Source organism: Microcaecilia unicolor, chromosome 5 (genome assembly GCF_901765095.1).
Source record: "Microcaecilia unicolor chromosome 5, aMicUni1.1, whole genome shotgun sequence".
Lineage (NCBI taxonomy): Eukaryota > Metazoa > Chordata > Amphibia > Gymnophiona > Siphonopidae > Microcaecilia > Microcaecilia unicolor.
The window spans coordinates 115,885,094-115,900,155 of NC_044035.1; the positions used below are offsets into that span (position 1 = coordinate 115,885,094).

General features: G+C 46.2%; 1 protein-coding gene across 1 annotated transcript in view; it reads left to right on the forward strand.

Moving 5' to 3' along the window:
• Nucleotides 1-3,262: 3,262 nt before the first annotated feature.
• LRMDA (leucine rich melanocyte differentiation associated) overlaps nucleotides 3,263-15,062 on the forward strand; it is a 2,054,983-nt gene continuing 2,043,183 nt past the window's right edge. The window contains exon 1 of the mRNA XM_030203233.1: nucleotides 3,263-3,534. Within this exon, the coding sequence (XP_030059093.1) occupies nucleotides 3,493-3,534 (42 nt within the window). The 5' untranslated portion in view covers nucleotides 3,263-3,492. The remainder of the gene's footprint in view (nucleotides 3,535-15,062) is intronic.

The following is a 15,062-nucleotide window of genomic DNA, read 5'->3' on the forward strand; positions in this document are numbered from 1 at the left end:
AGATACTTCTGTTGGGCTAGAAGTATCACGATGCATCCTTTAAGTCCAGAGAGCATAGCCATTCATTTTTTTAAATCATTGGGAGAAGGATGCCCAGGGAAACCATCCTGAACTTTTCTCTGACTAGAAATTTGTTCAGGGCCCTTAGGACTAGGATGGGATGCATGCCCCCCCCCCATCTTTTTATGCACAAGGAAGTACCTGGAGTAGAATCTCTGCCTTTCTTCCCCTCGTGGAGCAGGTTTGACCACATGGGCGGAGGGTTCCTCTGCAATTACCTGCTTGTGCTGAGAGCTCTAAGTGGGCAATTTGGAGGTCTGAGGTGCCAATTGAAAACGTATCAGAGACGGACTATTTGAGAAACCCACTGGTCGGAGGTTATAATAGGCCACTTTGGAGAAAAAATTTTAGTCTCCCCCCAACTTGCAAGTCATCCGGGATGGGCACCTTTACTGCGGCTATGCTCTGCTGGAGCCAGTCAAAAGCTCATTCCTTGCTTTGCCTGGGGAACAGCAGGGGCCTTAGGTGCACCCTGTTGATGTGAACGAATGTGCTGGGGCTGAGCCTGAATAGGCTGGCGAGCCAAAGGGTTATACCTACATCTAGGATAGGAATAGATACTCCTCCTTGGCTTGCCAAAAGTCTTCCCAGCTGAGGAAGCTGATATAGAATGCACCCAGTGGGAGAGAAGAGATTGTATTAGCATGTTTCTTGATTTGGCCAGTGACCTCCTCAACCTTCTCTCCAAAAAGTTTATCCCCTGGCAAGGGGCATCTGCCAACCACTGCTGAACAGAATGTTCCAAGTCAGAAACACGCAGCCATGAGAGTCTGAGCATTGCTATACTTTGAGCTGAGATCCTGGATACGACATCAAAAGTGTCGTAAGTGCCCCTGGCCAAGAACTTTCAACATGCCTTCTGCTGCTTGATCAACTGGCAAAAAGGCTTGGCATGCTCTGGAGAGAGTGTGTCAATGAAGTCTGACAGCTGTTGCACTGTTTTACAAGTAGATACTTGTAAAGAGCTGGTAGGATTGCATGCGGGAGATGAGCATTGAAGCCTGGTACATCTTCCTCCCAAAAGAATCCAGGGTTCTAGCTTCTCTGCCTGGGGACGCCGAGGCATAGTCCTTGGAACTCCTAGCTCTTTTGAGAGTGGATTCCACCACCATGGAATTGTGAGACAATTGAAGCCTATCAAAACTAGATGTACCATGGATCTGATACTGGGTGTCAATCTTCTTTACATAACAGGGACAGACAGAGGGGGCTCTCAGTTCCTGATGAGGACTTCCTTGAGTGCCTTGGGAAGAGGTGCAGTCACAGGAGGAGATGTATAATCCAGGATCTCAAGGATATTGGCCCTGAGCTCATCCTCCACTTCCCAAGGATATGGAATGGCCTCAGTCATTTCCTTTACAAAAGATGGAAATGAAAGTCTCTCTGGCAAAGACTGTCTCCTTTCAGGTGGAGGGGAGGGTTCAGAGGAAATCTCATAAGACTCATATGAAGAAAAGCATTTGGGATCATCCTCTGAGTCCTGTGAGCACTCCTCTTCAGTGCTGGACAGTATCTCCCTATGGAACTGCAGACACCGATCCTGCCTCTATGCTGAGGAACCATGTCCTGGGGTTGGGGATCTCTATTTTTCTGCCCAGGGCCCAATCAGTCCTAACTACACCACTGGATGAAAGATGAAGAGGGGATGATGATGATGATGATGTTTGGTGGTAAAGGATTTTGAGAACAAGAAGGGAAGCAGTTGTTGAGAAGAAGGACAAAGGGGCCAGTTAGCTGGACACTATAAAGAGAACATAAAAAGAGAGATGGAGGGCTCAGAGGGAGTAACAGAAGGGAGAGTTGGGGAGATATGGGGTTGTGGCAGGGAGAATTGGAAGATGAAGAGGAATGACTTCTAGGTATGAGAGGATACAGATACAGAGAAGTACAGAAAAACAAGAAAAAAGAGAAAAGATCAGCTTCAGACACCGAGGTATGTAGTTGATGAAATGAAGACAGGATGACAAAGAAAAGAAAACAAAAAGTGGAAAGGAGATCCTGGAAAAAAAGAGTTAGAAAATTTGATAATAAAAGGAAAGCAGAAACGAAACTGGGACCAATATAATTAGAAAAATAAAATATCCAGATAACAAAGGTGGAAAAAAACAAACATATTTTGTTTAGTTATTAAAATGTCACCTTTGGAAATCATGGTGCTCATTTTCAAAGCACATAGACCTTATAAGTCTATGGGGTTCTTTTACCAAGCTATGACGCAGGGCCCTTTTTACCGAAGTGGGTAAAAAGACCTCAGGCACACATGGCCATGCGGTGAGAGAACTCTTACCGCATGGCCATGCAACGAGGAGCCTTTACCGTAGGATTACCATATTTACTGCCACCTGTTGAAGTGATAAGGGCTCCTGTGCTAATCAATTACTGCCAGGTTACCGCCGTGCACACCATTTCCGGAGGTTTTCTTTTTCCCCCAGAAATGGTGCGTGCTCAAGGTGGGACTGCTGCTGGCGTCCATGTTGGGCCGGTGGTAGTCCCAGAAGAGGGAGGGGTAAGCCTGCATTGGGTTTACCACCGCTCTGTAAAAGGGCCCCTACGTGCTTTGAAAATGAGCTTCTAAATGTTTCTGATAATTTGTAGTTTGCTCAGTTCAGGTGGAAAGACATGTCTGTTTCAATTTATCTACTGTTGCATTGTATGACTTCGTTGCGTGTACGTAAGTACCAGGGATAGCACTGATTAAAGGCTGGGACTAAATCCTATTAGGCTAGGTCACTTTTTTTCAGGGTTTTGGAAAAAGTTCCCAGCTGCCCTATGTTGAAGGCTTCAGTGGTAAAAATTGCCAAAAGAGCCTAACCGAAGTAACACTAGTTTGTCACTATTACTGTTGCACTCCATCGCCCCCAACCTAACTCTGGGAGATCAGCTATTTTACATGTCCCCAAGGCGGTAAAAAGTGTCGCCTCTCTCTTTAAAGAAGTTTTGCAGAAACAGCTTGGACTACCTGCCGACACTGTAACACCCCCAATGTACTCTGTGTGTTCCGTGACAAAGGGAGCAAATATATCGCTTGAGGACTTCTTTTAGACAGCATTTGTCACTTCTCAGAACACAAGTTACCAATTCGCATTGCCATAGACCGTTAAAACTTAACCCCCACCCCCACCGCTATTGGGGCCGCGTGAGACGCTTTCACGGCGCGTGACTCTAGCATTGTCACAAGGCTACAGCGCTTCCGCACCGGTCACCTGACGCAGTACTAGGATTCGAGCGCGGAAGACGCTAAAACTCTGGTCGTATGTAACTGTTAGACGGAGAAAGCACTTCAACAGTGATTTGAAACACATTTATTAAAAGAAACAATAATTACTTATAAAAAAAGACTCGAATTAGTTTTCATATTTTGATCAGGAAAGCAGGCCGGCTGCAGAAGGTAGAGCCCCAGTTAGAAGTAGTTTACAAAGTTACACCAGAGTGATGGCAGGCAGCGAGTCAAAGGTCGTGGTAAATGAAACGCAAGTAAGTGCCAAATATTTTGTGAGGCAGGAACAGAAGCAGTTGGGCGGGTCTTTTGTGTACTTTTACAATGTGCAAGATTTTTTTTACCCCTTAAATGTTGCCTTTTTGTACAGCAAGGTATTTGGCTTTTGGCGCTTTTCATGTGAATGGTGAACAGAGCTCTAGCTGTCTGCAAATGTTTGTAAATGCTGATGTACAGTGTTCTATGATTGGCGGATGTGGGAGATAATATAGTAGCTCCCGATGGACAGTGCAATCAATCTGCACGTGACCGAGGGTATCGTTAATACCGAGATCATGAAGCCAAGTACAGTGAATTAAAAATGTTCTCAGTTGTGCTTGACAGTTGTGTAGAATGACACTATTGCTTGAAAACTTGCAGTGCTTTTGGAAACGTGTGATAGTGAAATACATTTTTGACACAGTATTCAAGAAATTATCCTACATGTAACTTTTATGAAGGCAAGAAAGTAATTAATGATAATTACTAAATAATTTATTTCTTGAGTGTAGTTTGTCACCTACGTGTAAATATAGGATGTTTTCTGTATGAAAGGTTATTATTATGTTTCTTTTGCAATAATGAAAGCCACATAACTTTAAACATACTGCAGGCAGTAGAAACATTTTCCTTTGTAATGTTTTTCCCTTTAAAACTTTGTTTTATTAATAACTAGGAAAGAAGGCCCGTTTCTGAGAGAAATGAAACGGGCGCTAGCAAGGTTCTTGTCTGTCCCCTGCCCCCGCTCTCCAGCGACGCGGTGATTGTCATCTGTCCCCTGCGCCCCCTCCAGCCACCCAGCGATTCTCCACTGTCCCCTGCCCCCTGTAGCAACGGAGTGATTCTCTTCCATCCTCTGCTCCCTCCCCCCTGCAGGCACACACCGATTGTCCCTTCGAATTGCAGGGTTCTCTCCCCTGCCCCCCCTCTCCAGGCACCCAGCGATTGTCCTCTGTCCCCTGCCCCCCTCCAGGCACCCAGTGATTGTTGTCTGTCCCCTGCCCTCCCTGTCCAGCCACCCTGCGATTGTCCTCTCTCCCATGCCCCCCCTCTTCAGCCACCCAGCGATTCTGCACTGTCCCTTGCCCTCCTTGTAGCCAGGGAGCGATTGTCTTCCCTCCCCTGCTCCCTTCCCCCTGCAGGCACACACCGATTCTCCCTCTTTGTTTTTCACCTGATGGACGGCGGTCCGCTCCCTGTTCTGGCGCTCTCCCTGCAGCCCATGTCGGCGATTCTCCCTCTTTCTTTGTCAGCTGATCAACGGCGGTGCGCTCCCTGTTCTGGCGCTCTCCCTGCAGGCCATGTCCGGAGGCGAGCTTTTTCGCTTTATTTTTCAGCTGATCGACGGCGGTGCACTCCCTGCTGTGGCGCACTCCCTGCAGCCCATTCGGTGAGTGTGAGTGCTCCGCCCTCGACGTCATAATGTTGTGACGCGAGGGCGGGGCACACACTCATGGGGGAACAGCGATCTATACAACTACGGAAGTTGGAGACTTGCAGCTTCCGGCTTCATTAGAACATTGGAGGTGCGTTTTATATAGAGAGATTCAACTTTTTAAAAATTAATTTCCATGGGCAGCATTTCTTTTAAGGTGACCAGCCTTTCTATTGACACCACACCATATGCCCATCCTCCTTATACTGGTATGCAGGTACCCCTTTTTTGGGTTAACACTGTATTGTAAGGTTATAAACACATATATGAACCTGAAATTTTGAACCAGTATGTTTATCTTTTCAACTATCCAAAAGCACCATTTCTCCTAGTTAAAAATAGAAGATATTATATATTAACTTTTAGCTTTTTAAGAAAATATGACATTTATCACCACAGTTATGGATAGTGTAAAGGCTGTGGCATGTGTTAAGCAGGAAGCAGTTTAGAGTTTCTGGCAGTTGGAATTATTACACTAATTGTACAAGCTGAGTAAAAAGCGTTTTTATTTATTGATTTATTTACTGGCATTTTGAAGGAATTCACTCAAGGTGGTGTACAGTAAGAATAGATCAAACATGAGCAATAGATAATTACAGCAGTAAAAATATTCAAATTACAATACAAAATATGGCATAGTATAATACTTTGTGTTAAACCACAATAATGCCTAGATAGGGACCACTGGTGAAATATTCTAATTCTAATGTTGTATTACCACGTGGTATTCAAAATATTCTGCTTCCAACAGCTGCTGCTTGTAAATCACACTTGTTTATTCTTACTTTTATTAAGAGGACCTCAAATCTTCCCGGCTTGGCTGTTCTATTCAGAACTCTTTTGCATGATATTTTTTTACATGCGCTCAAGCTGTTTTCTGAAAGTATTTATTATCACCGGTCCTGTATTTGCTATCAAATTCTTTCAGAGGTCAGGATTCTAAATCACTGAAAAAAACTCCCACTCGGAGAAAAAACAGTGATTCCTGCCCTCTGAAACACAGCTTCCCCTTGTATCAAGCAGAATATTTTCTGCAACTGATTCTGTCGTACATTTAAATAGGGTTAGCAGCAGTTGTTGGAAGCAGAATATTTTGAATACCACGTGGTAATACAACATTAGAAATAGTATACTACTTACAATGTCAACACAATACATAATAGAACATTTTAATTGACAGCGAAGGGTATATGCTAAGATGGAACATATAGATAGGTAAGAGAATGAGAGGAGTTAGAAAATAAGGCGACCAATTTAAAGAAAGTTGCACTTGAGGTTAGAGAGATGGTTAAATATGATCTCAGCTATGGTAGGAATTTATAAACATGTCCTGCTGCAGTATGTGCAGCCATGTCGCTCCTTGTGTGTGTGAGCGAGACTAACAAGTTAGTTACTTCTTCCGTTAAAGGCCTGGTTGAATAGCCCAGCTTTCACCTGCTTCCTGAAGTAGAGATAGTCTTGTGTTAAGCGGAGCCTTTCAGGCAGTGCATTCAGGAGTGTGGGGGCTATTCTGGAGAAGGCTCGCTTGATGGTATCCCATCGTGTAATGTCTTTTGGAGAGGGCATGGTTAGTGATAGTCCTTGAGAGGACCTTAGTGTAGGGTTACCATTTTTTGTCCTCATAAAAAGAGGACACTTGCCCCGCCCCTTTCACGCACTCGCCCCGTCCCTGCCGCATATTCCCCTCCCCCAGTCACCCCCTCCTCCCCCATCACCTTCCCTCCCCCGTCATCTCCACTCCCCCCTGTCACCTCCCCTCCCCTTACTCTACTATCCCTGGTGGTCTAGAGGTACCTCTTCGGGGCAGGAAAGAGCCCCCTCTTTCCTGCCCGGAGCGCTGCTGCCAGCTCAGCTGCCCTGCATCCTGTGAGTCCGGCTCTCAGCATTTCAAAATGGCCGCCGAGCGTTGAAGTCTCGCGAGGCTGCTTCAACTCATGGCGGCCATTTTGAAACGCCAAGAGCCGGACTCACAGTATGCAGGGCAGCTAGCAGCAGCGCTCCGGGCAGGAAAGAGGGGGCTCTTTCCTGCCCCGAAGACGAAGAGGTACCTCTAGACCACCAGGGATAGTAGAGTAAGGGGAGGGGAGTCCCGCCCCCACCAGCCAGCCCGCCTGTTTGTCCAGAAATCCAGACAAATGGGCAGGCTGGCCAAATCCGTCCGGACACCCGGACATGCCCTCAAAAAGAGGACATGTCCGGGTAAACCCGGACATATGGTAACCCTACCTTAGTGTCCTTTGTGGTATGTAGAGGATCATCCTGTTCTTCAGGTACTCAGGGCCATTTCCTTTAAAGGTCTTGAAGATCAGACATAGAAATTTTAAAATTTAGCCCTGTATTTTACTGGTAGCTAATGAAGTTTTTGCAAAAATGATGTGATCTGGTCACGTCGCTTACAAACTTCTATGAGTCTTGCTGCTGCATTCTGAATCAACCGGAGCTGGTGCAGGCCCTTTGTAGTCAGACCATTGCAGTAATCCAGTCTTGATGTTATCATGGCATGCACAACTGGGATAAGATTTACCTTCTTGATGCAAGAGAGGCAGCATAGTTGTTGCAAATAGTAGAAGCAGTGCTTGAAAGTTGCTTGGATTTTGGGAATCAGTGTAAGTGTTGAATCTAACTGTATTTCAAGGTTTCTGACTTGTGATTTAAGGAGGAGTTCATACTTCCTAAAAGAGATTTTGATGTCGGGTATATATCCACTTGTGTTAGGACCCATTCTTGAATTGATGTTAGACAGGTAATCAGTTTATTCAAGGCTGTAGGTAAGTCAGATTCAATGGGTATGAGTAGCTGCACATGGATCCTTGTGGTACCTGCAGCTCAGTGCCCATGGTGGTGATGAGTTTCTGCCAAACGTTATGGATTATTGCCTGGTTCAGATCCTATCTATCAGACAGGCAAGTACTGTTTCCTTGATACCTGTTTCTGTCAGTCATGCTAGCATGATATCCACAGTGTCAAAAAAAACAAACTGTTGAGAAATCTAGCAGTACTAACACCGAGGCAAATCCCTTGTCTCGGTTTCTGTGAAGATCATTTAGTAGGGATACGAGGACCATTTCTGTTCTATAACCGGGTCTGAATCCAGATTGACATGGATCTAGCCACATTCTTCTAGCCAATCATTAAGTTGAACACAGTCTGTTTGTTCTACAAGTTTCCATAGAATAGGATGTTGGATACTGGCCGGTAACTTTCAAGTTTGTCCTAGTCAAAGTTTTTATTTTTTTTTTAGGAAAGGGTGAATCACTTCCCTTTTCAATGCTGTTGGTAATTGTCCATTAGAAAGAGAGGTTTTCACAATTTTTGTGGCGCCTTCTGTGAGGCCCATACTTGCCTGCTGCACTAGCTTTGATGGGCAGGGGTCGAGGGAGCAGGTAGTTGGTCAAAGGTCTCTTAGAATTTTGTCAAGGTTCTTCTCTGTCATTGGGTTAAAAGTGTCCCATCTGTCTCTGTCAGGATGGGGTGAGTTTGTGCACTCCTAGTTAACTGGTTGGGGACTGGGTGGGATTGTCTGTAAATCCTGGCGGAGACTTTTAAGTTTGTTGGCAAAATATGCAGCAAAATCACTGCGGTTCAGTTTAGACTGGGCAGGCTGCTTCTGTTGTGGGGGTTGCAGTAGGCTGTTTACTATACTGAAGAACTGCTTGGTTGAATTGGCAGCCTGTGCAATGCATTGAGAGAAATACTGCTTTTTGGTTGCTGTTAAGGTTTGGCGGTACTTTGTCATGTGCCTCCTACAGTTTAGCCTGTCTTCATCCAGGCGAGATTTATGCCATCTACTTTCCAGTTTCCATCCTTCGCGTTTAAGGATCCGAAGTTCTGGAGAAAACCAAGGTGAGCGTTTGTGAGTGGAGCATAAGGCCTTTTTTAGTTGTGCCATTTTTAATAAGGTCTTGGCTAAGTGTGTATTCCAAATGTCATCCTGTCCTGACACTGTACTTTTCTTTTCATCCACATGTGGATAGTCCAAGGCCTCTAGGAAATTCTCAACAGTCAGCTTTTTTTTGTCTCTGATCTCCTTCCAAACTCTGGGAGGTGCCATTTGTTTCAGGTGGTCACTTAGGGAAAATTTAATTAGAAAATGGACTGACCATGATAGGGGTGTTATTTCAATACTGTTATCCCAGAATTCTGGGATATCCACCCCTTTGTAGAATACCAGGTCTAGTATGTGACCTTTTTCGTGGGTTGGAGAATTGATCACCTGTGTAAATCCTAGTGCTGTCATCGTTTCCAGCTGTGGTGGTTTCTGGGGTTTCGATGTGTAGATTGAAATCTCCCATGATCACCAGCCTAGGGTAATTCAGGGTCACTTGAGTAATCATTACTAGGAGTTCTTGCACAGATAATATGTTGTTACGAGGTGCTCGGTATGCCATAAGCAGCCAGATTGGTTTCTTCTCTTCAAGTTGGATTAAAAGAAATTCTGATTCATGTAGCTGGAAAATAGATATTCCACGCAGTTTGATTGTATCCCGAATCAAGACTGCTACCCCTCCACCCCGTCTTCCTGGTCTTGGTTGATGTTGGATGTTGAAGCCTGTTGGACATACTTCTGCAGTGGTAAACCCCCACTTTCATCTAGCCAGGTTTCATTTATTCCTAGGATGTCAAGATGCTGTTCATGTATGGCATCATGGATCACGGAGGATTACTTTGCAGTTGATCTGACATTCACCAGTCCTATAGTTCCCAAGGGTGGTCTAGGGGTGCTGGGGGTAGCTTTGGTGTGACAGTGAGGTTATCTTTTAAGTACTGTTATGTAGGTGTTTGACCTCTTGCACTTTTGCCTTCTCTTTGTTTATGGGGATTATGGTTTCCTCTCCCACACACCATAGGGATGCTCGAAGTCTCATGGTCTGTGGGACCAAGGCACATTTTTTGTGTTAGAAGCTAGTTAGGCAAAATTTCACTGGGTGGCACTGCAGTCCACCCTGTGAAGTTCACCCTGTGGATCAGTAATCTTCCTAGTTGGCAATGAGGGTTAAGGCTTTAAATAATGAAGAACAGACTTTATTAAAGTTGTAAATTCAGATTAGGCCTGTGAGATGAAAGGCTTCCAGCAATAGAGTAACAAATGGCTGTACTTAGCACTTCTATGTGAATTTCTTTGGAGGCTTAATGCAGAGGGGTTGATGGTTGACATTAGTTTTTTTTTTTTTAATTTATAGAAGTCTTTATTGAACTTGTAATGATACAAAACAGAGTATAGACATTGTAGTACACAGCATTAGTAAGACAGAGATCTTCATACAAAAGTGAACAGTTACCGTAGTTCGTATCAAATCTACAATAATTCCCCAGTTACCTTCAACTTTTTTTTACCAATTTTATGAACAAGTGTGAACCCCCCAACCCAAACTAAACCCCTCCCCCTTTGACCCCCCCTCCAATCCTCCCCCCCTCCCTAAACCCTTCTCTATTACTCCCTCCTGTCATTCAGTCCGGTGACATTCATCCCCACTTCACATTCAAAAATGGTTTCCATATCTTTTCCCACCTAGGCAAGGTCTTACATTTAACTGCTGTCAGTCTCTCCATTTCATACATGTAGCGTACCTTAGTAAGCCATCGTACCAACGAAGGTACCAGGGGTGACTTCCAACTCTGCGCCAGATTCACTCGTGCCGCCTGCAGGGTCCCCTTCACCAGAAGCCATTCAGTCCCTTTAAGGCCGTCTGGTCGCTGCCCCAGTAGGAAGACTAAAGGATGCCACCGTACAGGTCTGGAGCCGAGACTGCACACCCTTCCAGTAGGCCTTAGCCTTTGGACACGTCCACCATATGTGTCCCATAGTACCCACAGCACCACATTTCCTCCAACAACTGTGCGTAACTTGTACAAACATATGATGCAAACGCGCCAGTATGAGGTACCAACTGAAAAACACTTTAACTGCATTCTCTTTCATAGACACCGACATCGAGGAGCGCATAATCCCCTTCTCCAGCTGCAGCCACTTTTCGTCTGCTAAAGTAAAGTCTAATTCCTGTTCCCACCTTCTCCTATGTAATAGTGAAGGCTTTTGATGCGCTGCCAATGAAGCATATAAGAAGGTGATCATACCCCGCGTACTTTGAAGCCTCACACATACCTCCTCCATCGGATGTGCCTCCCTCTGGAGACAAGTGACATAGTCAGGTCCTTTCACGAAATGCTTCAATTGCAAATAGACATAATAGTCGCTTTGTCATAGCCTAAAGTCATCCTTCATGGTATCAAAAGGGACTAGGTCCTCTCCCACATGCAACTTCCCCAACATATCTAATCCGGACGCCGCCCAACAACCGAGAATAGGGCTTCCCACACCCGGCCCAAACAAGGGGTTGTCTGCCATAGGTGCCAATCCTGAAACAGGAGGCTGACACTCAACAAACATGTGATCCCAATAGTAAAAGGTGGCTTGTACAGTTGGAGGAAACTGGTCGACCTGTCCTCTGTATTTATTTGGTAGCCACATCAAATGTCTTAACTTACGAGTCCCCACCAGGGATTGCTCAAGGTGGACCCAAAGTTTATGATCTTCCCCCCCTAAACCACTCGACCGCCGACCTAGCCTGGGCGGCACAGTAGTACCAGTACAGGTTTGGCACTGCTATACCTCCAAGTTGTTTGCTCCTGTATAAAACTGCCCGTGGTAGGCGTGGTCTCTTCTGGTTTCATACAAAACGTAACAGGCGATCTTGAAGACCAGACAAGAAAGGTCGAGATAGTCTCAAAGGAAGAACCTGAAAAAGTACAATAGCTGGGGTAAGATGTTCATTTTAATCGCCACTATCCAGCCTAGCCAAGACAGTCCCGTGTGCGTCCATCTGTCTAGATCTCTATAGACCGCCTCCTGAAGCTCCGGGTAGTTACCAGCAAACAGCTCAGACGGTGTCACAGGTATCTGTACCCCTAAATAATGTATAGAGCTAGCTGACCATTTGAAGACATATGACGCTTTCAACGCCTCTCAGATCCTCAATGGCACCCCTACCGCCATATCCGCCGACTTGTTCGCGTTAAGCTTGTATCCCGACACTCGCGAGTACCCCTCTATTTCCTGCATCAGGTTGGGTAAAGAAATTAATGAGTTGGTCAGTGACAGGAGCACGTCATCCGTGAATAACGCAACTTTATGCTCCTGCCCTCCTACCTTTACCCCAGAGATGTCCGTGTTCTCACGAATAGCTGCCGCTAAGGGCTCCATAGCCAAGGCGAACAACAAAGTGGACAACGGACAGCCCTGTCGGGTACCTCGCCCCAACCGGAACGCGTCCAAATTCCCACCGTTAACCCGAACACATGCCTGTGGGAGGGTGTAAAGCGATTGGATCCAAGATCTATATAAGGGGCCTATTCCAAATCTATACAGGACCCTATCCAAATACCCCCAGTGGACTCGGTCGAAGGCCTTCTCCGCGTCCAGACCCAGTAACACCGACAGGCCCGCGACCGAGCCACATGTAACAGATCTAAGGTTCGATGTACGTTGTCCATTGCCTGCCTTTTTGGCACAAAACCCACTTGATCCGGGTGGCTCAAGGTAGGCAGCACCTCACCCAAGCGATTCGCACGCACCTTGGCCAAGATTTTTACATCAGTATTGAGGATTGATATTGGGCGGTATGAAGCACATTCCGTACTGTCCTTATCCGGCTTAGGTATGACCGCAACCCACGCTTCCATCATAGTTCTAGGGAGAGTTTTCCCATCTCTTACTGAGTTAATAACCAACGTCAAGTATGGAGCCACTTCTCGAGCAAAGGTCTTGAAAAACTCATTGGTGAAGCCATCTGAACCGGGCGCCTTGCCCGTCGGCAAGGCCTTAATAACCTGCAACACCTCATCTAATGTCACCGGGGCGTCCAACGCACTTTTTTGTGTTTCCGATAGAACAGCTAGTCCTCGAGCTTCCAGGTATTGATCCACCCCCCCCAGTCTGTACGTCAGCATCCTCTTTATAGAGAGACTCATAAAATTGGACAAAGCACTCCCTGATCTGGGCAGAATTTTATAACATGACACCACTCACATCCTTCACACGCACAATATGTCTATCAGCTCTCATCTTTCTTAGTTTCATTGCCAACAACCTCCCAGGCTTATTGGAACCTTCATAGTAGACCTGTTTCAACCACGCATGCACAAACTGCAAACTCTCCTCGTGCAACGCTGCCAACTCCAATCGCACATCTTGCAGCTTGCAATAGTCAGACACCCGACCAGTAGCCCTATATCGTGTCTCTAACTCACCAATTTTCTCCATACATTTCATCAAGCGTTCTTTATGAGCCCTATTTCTCTGACTAGCACACTTGATAAAGTGTCCTCTAGATACCGCCTTGAAAGCATCCCATACAGTGCTCAAAGCTGGACCCGATTCCATATTAATCTCAAAATACTCCCTCAGGACCGGAAGGAAATCCGCCACAATCTGAGGATCCTGTAACAAGCAATTATTAAATGTCCATCTCCGGTCCCTCCGCTCCCCCTCCAAAGAAGGGACGACCAACCAGGCCGGAGCATGGTCTGAGATTGTAATATGGCCAATGGCGGAGTCCCCCCCCCCCCCCCCGACAAGGTCTTATCGAGAAAAACATAATCTAGTCTAGAGTAACAGTGGTGTACCTGAGAATAAAAAGTATAGTCCCGGCCTCCCGGATGACACAATCGCCACCAGTCACACATGCCCATGTCCTCCACTAAATTTCGTAAAGCCCGTGAAATGTTATAGTCAGCTAGAGCAGGTGGAGCAGACCTACCAAGCCCAGGTTGCATCGTGGCATTGAAATCTCCAGCCATGATCACCTTACACCGCGCAAAACGCTGCAACTCCTTTTGGAGGGACCTGAAAAACCTTTCCTGGTGTTCACTGGGTGCATAAACACTAGCCAAGGTGTACTCCTCCTGCTCCAGCTGCACATGCATAAAGAGAAAGCGCCCTTCAGAATCTCTCCTCACGTGGAGTACCTGCACATGGACATCTTTATTAAACAAGATGGCAACCCCACGTTTCTTAGCCCCTTTGACATCTGAAGCACAGTACACACCTGGATATAATCTGGAGGCCAGTAATCCCTCATGTTTTGTTAACAAGTGCGTTTCCTGTAAGAATACCACCTTCAGGCACAATAAGCGTAGTTCACGCTGAAGGGCGTGACGCTTGTGTGGAGAGTTAAGCCCTTTTACATTATAGGTGAGAACCTTAAAATCAGTCATTAGGCCACCTTTGTATACTGCTCATATGTAGCAAAAGAAGAATGACACTCGAACCCACAGCTACCCATAAACCCTCCCGCCCCCCTCCAAAACCTCCCTCCCCAACGAACCCTCTCCCCCCTCCTATGCCCACTGTCACACATACCCTTAGATAGCCCACTACTCCTTCCCAACCGTCCCATCCCCCCATTATGTCCACTAGAAAGGGCCTTAATCCCTTGTCTAGGAGTGTCAGAGAAAATACTCACTCCCCCATTCTGCCACCCAAGACCAACCCCTCCCGCCCCCTTTCACCAGTACCCCTACTCGCCAATCCATAATCCCCCCCATCCAGCACTTAAACCAAACATAAACCAGACCCCCTGCCCCCTCTCCCCCTTTCAAACCCACCATGTCACAATCTCCAAAACACTTAACTTTACATTAGTAATAAATCTAACAGATTACCATAGAGCTCCACTTTCCGTCAGTGGATGTCTACCTGAACTGAAAAAAAAGAGAAAACCATTGAGTCCTGTCAGGTGTCAGTCTGTGCCTTTTTCGCCTTGCCCTGGACTCGCTGCCACTTCTGAAGCTTAGCTTGTGTAGTGGGAGCCAACTTTGCTGGTGGGCCGTCTGTGGTCACCAGACTCTCGCTGCGCAGAATCTTCCAGACTTCGTCAATGGACCGGATCTGGTGCAGACTCCCCCCCCCCCCCCCATCATGAAGCAGAGGGCAAATGGAAACGCCCAGCGATAGGGGATTTTATTCTTCATCAGTACCTCTAGAGCAGGTTTCATCTCTCGCCGCAGGGACAGCGTCTGTGCTGACAGGTCCTGGAAAACCCGGACTTGTGCATCATTGTAGTCAATATATGGCAATTGTCTCGCCTTCTGCAG